Raw genomic sequence first — 11,643 nt, forward strand, 5'->3', positions numbered from 1 at the left:
ACGACACCATCCTCCGCAGTGACGTCACTCGGAGCTCTAGAGACCGATGCCGTTTGATGCTTTATGAGAAGTTTACTGGGAAGTAACCTCCTCACTAGGGCTGTAAAGGAAACATTATTCCGCTAGTGTAATAGGTAAATTCCTACTTTAATATTCTGTTTGTTTTTTTCTCTCTGTGAATAGCAGCCCCAGGTGATGCAGAGAACAGGTCATTTATTTCTGAAAATAGGAAAAATAAAAATAACCCTTAGAAAAATAAATAACCCATTATTTTGTTTGTTGGCCCTGCTCGTTGCAGCTCAAAATATGATATGATATGATATGATATGATATGATATGATATGATATGATATGATATGATATGATATGATATGATATGATACACCCATACAACTTTCATTTGGGCTTATTGTTTGTAATTCCTGCATATTTGTTTTTTTTTTTTTAATGATATTCTTCTCCAGTTTAAGGGTCATGATTAGTCTACAGGTGCTGTTTTGTGAGTTGTTGTTGTTGTTTTTTTTAATGTATCTGTTGAGTAACCAAACCCTAGAACAGCATCTAATTCTGGGGATACAAATAATATGAAGCCATAAAGTGTAAGCACATCTTGAAGAAATAGAAAAATAGAAAACAGCAAATAATTTATTTAAAAGCAGTTGGTTAATGAAAGCAGCCTATCTTTTATTATGGTGTAGATTTATTAGCCTACCTTCTCACAGTAAGGTCATGTCTAATCACTGAAAAATGGACAGTGTGGAAGGAGAAAATACATTTTTTCATATCAGCTAACAATGATTTAAATTTGTGAATTTTTAACAGCTTAATAGTAGAGAGTGTGGAGAGTGAAGTGAGGATATCTTTTGGGACCAAATCCTAAAGCTTCTCAACAGACAATAGATAATAGATAATATGAAAGGAGCCATTGTGATTTTACTAGGCTTTATCTGATCCCCTGCCCACATTCAAATTAACCTCATTTGAATACACAGCATTGTGCAAAAGTCTTAAGCCACCCCTCATTTCTTTATACTTTCCTCACTTTACCTTTTTATTGAGCCACTTAACACTGACTTATGATGAAACAGGCACCTAATTTAAGGGATGAGCCTACGTGGTCTCTACTCATAACAGAGAACTTAGCAAAGAAGCAATTTCAAATTGTATGTTTAGCAGCCTGTCGCAAAAACTGAAAAAAAACAATCCCATTTCTTTAATTTAATCTGTGAAAAATGCACAGACTTTGACAGACATGAGAAAGTATTTTTGCATTAAGATGATTCCCAAGGAAAGACTTGGCATATCTCAAAACTGTGTGCAGTGTGGCCTTAAAAATGTTGTTAAAATGGGACAAGGTGAGCGCAAAAGAAGAACTGGTAGGCGAAAAAAAAAAAAAACGATCTACAGCAGATGAACAGTATCTGAATATAGATACTAAAATCAGGACAAATCCAGCAAAGACCCAGCACAGGTGTGGGGCTGCATTTCAGGCAGTGGTCTTCTGGATCTTATTGACGATAGAATTATAAACACAGAAAAGCATTGGCCAACTGTGCAATACCATCTGAAAAGCATCTGATATGCATCAGCTTCATTTTTCAGAATTGCACTGATTCCAAACACACTGCCAGTGCAGTAAGAGCATAGTTGAACAGAAAAACACATTGTGGAGCACTACGAGTCATGGATTGGCCTCCCTAGAGCCGGGATCTCACCATATATCATAGATCATACATAACAGTGTGGGATCATCTCGACAGAAAACAGAACAAAAGGCAGGCAACATGCAAAGACGAGCTGGGTGGGTGTTTCCTTTAAAGAACTCGCGGATACGGTCCCTTTAACTCCCTTTTCATGACGTCATGGCATCAATGCGGAAGTATGTACGCAGGAAATTAGCATCTTCAGTTTTGTTTACATGTGACATGCAATTTGGTAGGTGTGTTCGTGTTTTTTGGCTTCAGGTTTTGGGTGAATATTGTTAGAATTTACTGACACATTTCTCCAGGTGCCCCCTTCATTACAAGCATCACAGAAACGCCTTTAATTTTTACTGTTGTCTTCAACGATGTTTAAATTAGCTAGCTAGGCGCTGCTAGTCACCAGCTAGCGAATGTTAGCTTGCTACACTGCGCGTTAAAGTTTCGATTTCCCGAGTAACTTTTCATTACTGTTAATATTATTATTGGATAACAGATGACGCCAGTTTCTCAGTTGACGGTTTCTCTTCCGGTACTCATGATATGGGCTTCAATATCTTTTTTCTTCTTCTTTCGTACCATCAGCGAAGTTGATGCTGGAGCTCTTTAAAGAACCACAGCATGTTCCCCCGCAGAACTACCCCACCGAGGGGACGATCAGCCTACAGTAACGGTCTGCATCCACCGCCACCGGCGCCCCAGAGCTACGATTACAACCACCAAAGTCTGCCAGGTGTCAACAGGTGAGTCCCGTGAATGGAAAAAGTCGAGTATCAGTGTCGGGGGTGTACTGGACAGCAGTTGTTTCAAGGTGAACTGCAGTAAACTTTGTTAGCTGTGGTTGAGATTTCCTGTTGTGTCGGTGCGTTTTGTTTAGAGCTGCAAGGGCTGGTTGATTAATGTTGATATTATTGATAAGTGATCGATTTTATTTGGCACCTTTTTTATCGTTGAATAAGCGCTGTAGTCATTTAAGAATAAAAAAAGTGAAAGAAGATAGTAGTTTCCTATATATGAGACTGGTATGATTTTTCTTTTTACTTGATAGAAAACTGATTATGTAAATATGGATTCTGGTGCTCAGACATTACACATCATTTTTTAATTGGCCAACTGGTCTGCTGGAAATTACAACAGGCAGTGTTTGTCAATTTTATTATAGTGAACTTCATTTAAAAGTCTTGATGTGGGGAAACTGAAATGTTGTTGTGTACTGATAACACTAAATTAAAATGTAAAAAGTATTCACAACAGGAATTTTTCATCAAATTTGGCCAAGCAACAAGAGAGGATGCATATATTCAGTGTACACTCACCAGCCACTTTATTGGGTACACCTGTTTGAGGCTTGTTAAAGTAAATAAATATCTAATCAGTCAATCATATGGCAGCAGCTCAGTGCATTTAAAATATTTAGACATCCTTGAGATGACCTGCTGAAGTTCAAAGTGAATGTCAGAATAAGGAAGAAAGGCTATTTAAGTGGCTTTGAACAAGGCCTGGCATGTTGGTGCCAGACAGGCTGGTCTGAGTATTTCACAACCTCCTGATCTGCTGGGATTTTCCCACACAACCGTCTCTAGGATTTACAGAGAACGGCCCGAAAAGGAGAAAATGGCCAGTGAGCGGTAATTCTCTGGGTAAAATTTCCTGTGTTTATGTCATATGACAGAGGAGAATGGCCAGACTACTTTGAGCTGATAAGAAGCCAACAGCAACTCAAATAACAAGGTTTGTAGAAGAGAATCTCTGAATGTACAACACATCACACCGAACAGCAGCTGGGCTGCAACAGCAGAAGACAACACTGGGTGCAACTTCATTCAGTTTAAAACAAGGAACTGTAGCTGCAATTTCCATGGGTTCACCAAAATTGGACAACAGAAGACTGCTGTGACGTTCAAATGGGAGCGGGGAGGGTCAGAATTTGGTATAAATGGCATGAAAGCATGGACCCATCCTGCCTTGTATCAATGGTTCATGCTAAGGCTGGTGTAATAGTGTGGGGATATTTTCTTGGCATATTTTGAGCCTCTTAGTATGAACTGAGCATCATTTAAACACCACAGCCTACCTGAGTATTGGTGCTGAGTGCTTCATCCCTTTACCACAGTGTACATGTGTGGTAGCTACTTCCAGCAGGATAACACACCATGCCACTAAACTTAAATCATTTTAAACAGTTTCTTGAACATGGTAGTGAGTTCTCTGTTCTCAAATAGTCTCCACAGTTTTCAGATCTTAATCCAATAGAGCACCTTTGGGATGTGGTGGAACAGGAGATTCACTTTTCGGATGTGCAGCTGACAAATCTGCAGCAACGGTGTGATCCTGTCGTGTCAATATGAACCACAATCTCTGAAGAATATTTTCAGTACCTTGTTGAATCTATGACATTGAAGAATTTTTGGAATCCTGAAGGCAAAAAAAGGAAAAGGGGTCCATCCCAATGCTAGCAAGGTTAACTTATGGTGAGTTTGTATGTCAAGTGTTGCTAAGTATAGAATCTCTTGAGATTGAGATGTCAGCATACCTTCATTCCTCTGAACTTCTAAAGTCTTGCTCCTGACAAGCACCAACCATATTATAAATATATCCATCCACTTTTCTAACCGCTTATCCACTTCAGGGCAGTGGTGGGGCTGGAGTCTTTTCCACTTGTCATTGGGTAACACAGAGAAGCAGACAACCATTCACACTTGCATGTCTGTCTTTGGACTGTGGATAAAAGTTGGAGTATTCAGAGAGAACATGGAAACTCCACACAGAGCAGCTCCATAGGTTTGAACCCACAACCCTCTGTCTCGCAGTCATTTTAAATACAAAATCCAATAATAAATATTGCATTCTAACTTTTATCACATTTGTTAAGGGCAAAGGCCAGGCGTCTCGCTCTGTATGGATTCATGCTTCGTGGCACCCGAGTGAAAGAAAACAAAACAAAGAAACTGAAAAGTTATCTTTTTTCATCATTTATTAGTGGTTGCTTGTTTTAGATGTTTGTGTTCTGTGCAGTAAAATGTGCATATGTGTTTTTGTAAGCTTTCCTAGACGTGAGAGATTGCCTTCTTATGAATGGAACCCCTCACCATCCACCTCTACTGTTCAGCCTCGTCACATGCCAGCTATGATCAATGGGCGCAAGTATGTATTACTATTTATCGATCCAAGAATAAACCACATTTGTCCAAGTACATTGCCTTTTACATGTCTTATCACCTTTCTTTGTCTTCGTGCGTCTTCCAGGAGGCAGAATGATCAGTTCAGCGCTCATCACGTGAAGCGCCAACGTGTTGACACCTCCAGACACCACTTAAGCAGCCCACCTTTAGTTCATAGCCGGCCTCCACATCATCGTACCAACCGAGCGGTGGCACAGCCCTCAAGATTATCCCTCACTGGTTTTGATCACTCTTATCCCGGTCCTAACTTAGACATCCGCCCTCAGGTACCCGCTGTGGTGAAAAGCTCCAGCAGTCTGCATGCCAGCACTACGGAAAAGGTAAATTCAGAAGGACTTAGTCTTTATCTAATAAACGTGAAGTCTGAGCATGTTTACGTGTAGATCTGTTTGGTTTAGTCAGCGTCACATGTTTATGTGCCCTCAGCTGAGTTGTCAGATGGTGGAGCTGTTTGAGGCGTGCCAGCAGCAGCCTTCAGATTTGGAGCGGAAGGAGGTGTGCCGCGCTCGTCTGCAACAAGACATACAGCAAATCTTTCCATGTATGTATGACCTGTACATCCACATTCTGCTCTGTCTTGCTGCTTTGATTTTTATTCACCATGTGCCTTTCTCACAGCTGCGCGGCTTTACTTGACTGGATCATCTATGAACGAATTGGGCTCCCGGTGCAGCGATGCTGATATATGCCTGGTTATCAAGGGAAATGTAACTACCTTTGTTTCTGTACCGTAAATGTCATGGAAATGTGCAATCATAGATACTGACTTCCTGACTTCCTCTTTAACACTTGCAGTGTTCCTTCTTTTTGTTCCAGAAAAAGACTGATGCTCTTCGTGTTCTTGGTCGTCTCCTAAAGTTGTTCAAAACCCTCTGTAAGTAATCAAATACCAAATCATCTATAAAAACAGAATTCATTGTTAACTTTTAAACGGCCGTACACATGTCTGTTTTTTGCATTTATCTAGTAAGTTTTCTTAACCAAAAATACAATTATTGGTGTCCTTTGTGAGCTCTGATATGAAGATTTTCCCTTAGAATTATGCTTTTGTCACTAGGGGGAGCTGTTCACTTAGTGGAAAATGGGTTTCTGTTTATAGAAAATGAAACAAATGACAATGGATCTCATGATGTTTGCTTTGATTTTCAGCATATGTAGAGAGGAATCAGCTGATCAGAGCCAAAGTGCCAATCCTCAGGTTCAGGGAGAAAGGCAGGTGAGAGCAAAGCAGTTACTGGAACAGTCATCATCAAATCAGAAAGCAGATTTATGATGTTTATGATTCTCTCCGGTCTTCACTCCGTAGTGATCTGGAGTTTGATCTGAATGTCAACAACACAGTGGGCATCAGGAATACATTCCTTCTGAGGAGTTACGCCTATGGTGGGTGAGACGGTCAATAAGACCAATTTTGTTCATGGCAGCAGCTTTTCAAACTTCAGCTCTGCCTGTGATCATTTGTTTTTAATCCAGCTATAAGCAACGCATAGGTTACTTGTTCTGACATGCTGTGTTTGTTTGGTCTCTCTTACAGCTGATCTCAGGGTAAGACCCATGATCCTCGTCGTCAAGAAATGGGCACGGTACAATAATATCAATGATGCCAGCAAAGGAACATTAAGCAGCTACACGCTGGCGCTGATGGTCCTGCACTACCTCCAGAGTCAGTACAGTCACACGTGCAGAAAAGATTCCTCCCACTTGTTCTTTTGGCTTAGACTGACTTGATTTGTATATGATGCGTTTTCTGTAGCTCTTAGTGAACCTGTCCTCCCATCTCTACAGAGGGACTACCCAGTAAGTATCTTCTTTGCATTTTCAGTCATTGAAATCTCTTTTTGACAATGTTGTTTTCATTTAAAGCCATTTATAAACAATATTCTTTTTCTTTTGTAACCTACCACTTATTAAGATAATTAGCTACTTGACAAACTGTTTAAAGAATCTCTAATGGCTCAGTCACACTAGAGAAAAATAAGACAAAAACTGTGATCAAACTGGCTGCAGTCACTTTAAGACAGGCAGGTGAAGGTTTGCAAATAAGCGCCATCTAATTTATAAATGCAGACAGACATGCCGACACGTTGCTGGTGGTCTGAGTCAGCTTGTGCCAGCAAGTGCAACTCGTCCGTGATGAGTTTCTTTGCATTAGTGGATTCAACTCAACTGGTTGCATTCTTGTTATGTTCCTATATAAAAGCAAGGTTTCTGAGCGTGTGTCATAAAGTCTCCTTCACTGCTTTCCTTATTATGTTTTTTTGTCCCGTGTCTTGATTTTAACAGGAGTCATTTAATCCTTTAATGAACCTGGACATGGTTCCAGAGGGACCCAAACACATCCCTCCCTACATCTCGAGAAACCAGTCCTCTCTGGGGGAGCTGCTTTTAGGATTTCTCAAGTACTATGCCACAGATTTCAGGTATCTTCCAATGAGTATCATGTTGAGTGGCTCTTTACCGTGTTGGTTTTCTTACTCCCTTTCTTCATCTCCAACTCTCCTCGCCAACTCCTCCTCCCTCTCAGTCCTCCGTTTCTCCTCACTGTCTTCTGTCCCGCTTCCTCCTCCCTGGTTTCATGTTTCTTGCTGAGGGGCAGGAGCAGGTGAGACCTTTGGCCTTACACAGCACTACCATGACATACCACGATCCCTGAGTATTGGTGCTGAGTGCTTCATCCCTTTACCACAGTGTACACGTGTGGTAGCTACTTCCAGCAGGATAACACACCATGCCACTAAACTTAAATCATTTTAAACAGTTTCTTGAACATGGTAGTGAGTTCTCTGTTCTCAAATAGTCTCCACAGTTTTCAGATCTTAATCCAATAGAGCACCTTTGGGATGTGGTGGAACAGGAGATTCACTTTTCGGATGTGCAGCTGACAAATCTGCAGCAACTGTGTGATCCTGTCATGTCAATATGAACCACAATCTCTGAAGAATATTTTCAGTACCTTGTTGAATCTATGACATTGAAGAATTTTTCTGTATTTTATTGTGCCTATCTGGTGTTCCCTGCTACATGGTTATGTGACCCTCTTGTAATTCTGATAAAAATAAGGGCTAGGTTTGTTTTTTCTTTGTTTTCATGACTTAAACTAAAGCTATCTCATTCTTGGGAGAAACTTAATCTGTCTGCACTCTGTTTGGAATAAAGTAGTATGCAAAGGCACTGCTGTAGTCCTTGAGGCGCTTGAAGATTGCGTTAACCTTCAGTCTAACGAGCACTGAGTGTAATCCCTTTCCTGTTGCTGTCTTTGTCTTGTAGTTGGGATAAACAGGTGATTTCTGTTCGAGAAGCCAGAGCGTTCCCTAAGAACAATTCTAAAGAGTGGAATAACAAATTCATATGTGTGGAAGGTATGCAGTTTATTGGAAGTAACAGGCCACAGCCACCACCATTTAACATCAGCATCGCTGTGAGAAATGTCCACAGTAATCCAACAGTGACTCCTTTTGTTTCAGAGCCTTTTGAAAGAAATAACGTCGCCAGGGCCGTCCACGAGAAGCTCAAGTTCGATGCCATTAAAGCGAAGTTTGCTGAGGTACGTTGAAGTTTTGATAACCGTGTTCGCTCTTCATTCTCCAAGCCACTACGGGCCAGATATGAGTTATTCATAATCGGCTTCTGTCTCCTCAGTCGTGTCGGTTACTACACGAGAGGAAGGAGCTGAACTCGATCCTCCCTTTCAGAGCCATCATCATTAAGGAGTCATCCAGGGGATGAGAGATTCCTCTAATTAGATGAGCTAACTGGTGTCCTCTACCTCAAGACCGTCTCCTGAAACAGTGCAACAACATGTTGATGCTCTGAGAGAGAAACCCTGCTGCCCTGGCACCTTCATGGCCGCTTCCGTATCTGTTTTCTCTGTGGCTGTAATATTCAAAATGGACCACCGACTTCAAATGCATTGCTGTCAAATTTGTGTAACGGAAGATAATACAGTATTTGAGGGAAAATTTTATTTTATAGAGATGCTAGAGGCCTCTGAAATTAAAATCCTGTTACCTAAACTGATGACAGAAAAATGCTGAACCTGTTATAAGAGATGGATATTGCTGCTATATGGCCCGTTTTCCCTGCAGGGAATATGTTTATCAATGAACTGGGAGATGACTCTTACATAAAGTTAACTTCAATGGAAGCAGCAGCATTTTATTTTGAAGGGCGAGTCCCAGCCACTGATCTCGGTTAAATTTCCACATTATTAGAGCCATACTGCACAGCGTTGTATTTAAAAACGATTCATCTCTGCCACGTATTTACATGCACAGTCTGTCATGGTTCTGTCTGGACCAACTTGTAACATCAAAGTTTATTTTTTATTTTTATAGGTCAACAGTGAGAATGTGGTGGATTTAAACACGTCAGACACTTTCTGCTTAAAACCGCATTAATTGCCCTCTAGTTTCCCATGCTCACCGCCTAAAGCTTAAGTCAGTGTTGTAATTTGAAGTGCCCTTATTATACTCATTTAAAGGCTCCTAAATGTCATTTGGTTCTGCTAAAATTCTTTACACGCTTCAAAGTGCAAAAGAAATCTCCCACTGCTTTGCTGCCTCTGTCTGAAACACACCTTTTGTTGTCTGGAGCGCATAAAAATTCTCGTATTCACTCTTGCAGTCGTCTGCAGAATATTTGGTGTTCGATTTCTCGTAGCTGAAACATTTTATAGCTGGCTACCAGAAGCTGTACGTACTGCAAGCAGCTGCCTGCGCCTGGACTTAATCAGGTCCCCACTGTTTGTCAGAGGGCATATCAGACTAGCTTAGGTGGGGAGGTTGCCAGTTTGTTACCTAGTGATGTAGATAAGTAACTGTAGAAAAGCGTGGATTGCAAATGAGGTGTTTCAGGCAGTTAAACAGCTGCTTTTTGGCTGTTATAACTTTGTAAGCCTTTTATATGCACACAAACCTTTCAACAGACTTAAGGAAACCCCCAAAGCACGATAAGGGTACTTTTAAGTCACTCGAGGGCTGCAAAGAGGCCAGACTCTAGATTTTCCCCTGGTCCATATGTCCTGCATCAAGAACTCATTGTCTGGTGTAAAGGCTGTGCAGTGTCATTTTAGAAATGTACTTGATGAATTTGGGCAAAACACCTGTTATCCACTCATGTTTGGATTACTTATACATAGGTTATTTAAAGAATTTACACTTTGTGTAAATTTGTCTTTTCTTTCCTGTTTTTGTACATTTTGTGAATTCCTGACTTTTAAATGTTTATTTAAAAAAAAAATTAAATCTCTAAAGATGTATGATTGTTTTCAATGTATATTTTGGAGCTTCATGTGAAGTCCACTAAAATCTTGGCTATGCAAATAGCGCCAAAATCAGATTAAATTGTACACAGGCTTCGTTTTGGGGGGTGTTGTTCGTAATCACATGTCAGACCATTTGAAAATGTAACCAGCAAATTAAGGTTTATGGACTTTTTTTTTCTATAAATACCTTGCAAGTGTTTTGGAGCCACCTTTTATTTCTTTATGTTTTCTTTCCGAGGGTTCAGACGTTCTTGAGCAATAGTTTTCCAGGTTTTCTGGAGGTCTTTCAAGGTTTTTTTTTTTTTCTTTTGGACATTTACTGCTTATTCATCCATTTTCCCTTCGGTTCTTTTTTTAATGTTGTTTATTGACTTAACACTGATATGTGAGTCATTAAAAATCACACCTACCTTAGGGGATGAACCAGTGTTGTGTCTACTTAAAACAGACAATTTAGAAAAGACTGAATCAATACTGGCACATTTCAGAATGGTGTTCATTGTGGCCTTTTGATGAAAATGGACAGGATCAAAGTAGAATGTATCTACAACAGACTAACAGTACTTCAATGCCATGTGAGAAATGCATCTGGCCCTTCAGTTTATACATCTACTGATCGCTAAAGCCTTAGCAGAAATGCTCTGGTGAATGTCAAGAAACCATAAGCAAGGGAAACAGGGACAAAAGGCTGAGCTATGCCAAGTGAACATGAACATGAATTTGACTGCAAATCAGTGGCAACAGGTCAGAAATTAGAAATTTTGCATTCAAGTTCCAAATTGTTATCAATATGCACAGAGGAGTTCAGGAGAGAGGTACAACATTGAGGGTCTACAGCGTTTGTAAAACACAGTGGAGGGTCATTTCAGTCGGTGTTGGGGGATCTTTTGAACACAGACAAGCAGCCATGCAATACCATCTGGAAACCATCTGATTGGCAACAGCTTAATTTTTCAGCATGAAAATGATCACAAACACAACAAATGAATTAAAGCACACTTGGACAGAAAATCTCTGCATTTATTTCCCATTAAGGCTTAAAAGACTTTTGCTCAGCTGTATTAAGAGAATTTCCCAAGCACAGTGATGCAACCATTCAAAGACACATCATTAACCAGTTATACAATATTTTATTTATTCTGCATCAATCCACATGCGCTGTGCTTAACTTGGAACAATCATATCCATGGATGTGACAAGTCGGTGATCTTTGGTTTCCTCAAGGTAATGCAGTTTATTCAACCTCACCCTTCACGAGCTTATGTGTATAATCTTTTCTAAAGCTCTTTAGAGAAATTATGATCTTTTTTATTATATTATTTGCAGCCTCCTCTGGCAGCAGTGTGCCGCTTGCTTTTTGTTCTATGGTTTGACGCTCTATTACAACTTGTTTTATGACTCCTGTATAGTTCTGGTCAGCGGTTAGATAGCTTACAAGATATGTGGGTGTGTGTTGCCACCAGCAGCGGGGTGGCAGGCGTAGTGTTTCAGCACATGG

The 11,643-nt window shown here is 40.4% G+C and overlaps 1 protein-coding gene across 2 annotated transcripts; it reads left to right on the forward strand.

The window, feature by feature from the left end:
* The first annotated feature begins 1,855 nt into the window (after positions 1 to 1,855).
* tent2 (terminal nucleotidyltransferase 2) lies at positions 1,856 to 10,568 on the forward strand. Of its 2 annotated transcripts, none has more exons than XM_086314156.1 (15): positions 1,856 to 1,935; positions 2,286 to 2,443; positions 4,743 to 4,844; positions 4,947 to 5,202; positions 5,309 to 5,423; positions 5,501 to 5,589; positions 5,699 to 5,756; positions 6,032 to 6,098; positions 6,189 to 6,265; positions 6,417 to 6,545; positions 6,636 to 6,679; positions 7,166 to 7,302; positions 8,150 to 8,241; positions 8,347 to 8,426; positions 8,522 to 10,568. In XM_086314156.1, exons 2-15 carry the CDS (start codon positions 2,322 to 2,324, stop codon positions 8,606 to 8,608), a joined length of 1,455 nt encoding a protein of 484 aa, XP_086170282.1. In that variant the 5' UTR covers positions 1,856 to 1,935; positions 2,286 to 2,321; the 3' UTR covers positions 8,609 to 10,568. The 2 variants fall into 2 exon arrangements, with proteins under 2 accessions (XP_086170282.1, XP_086170283.1); XM_086314157.1 differs by having other exon boundaries at positions 1,859 to 1,939.
* The last annotated feature ends 1,075 nt before the right edge of the window (positions 10,569 to 11,643 follow it).

The sequence above is a fragment of the Aulonocara sp. 'chitande type north' Nkhata Bay genome, linkage group LG12 (genome assembly GCF_057382095.1).
Source record: "Aulonocara sp. 'chitande type north' Nkhata Bay isolate Kocher_YH1m ecotype deep benthic linkage group LG12, A_spYH_male_GT1.1, whole genome shotgun sequence".
Taxonomy (NCBI): domain Eukaryota; kingdom Metazoa; phylum Chordata; class Actinopteri; order Cichliformes; family Cichlidae; genus Aulonocara; species Aulonocara sp. 'chitande type north' Nkhata Bay.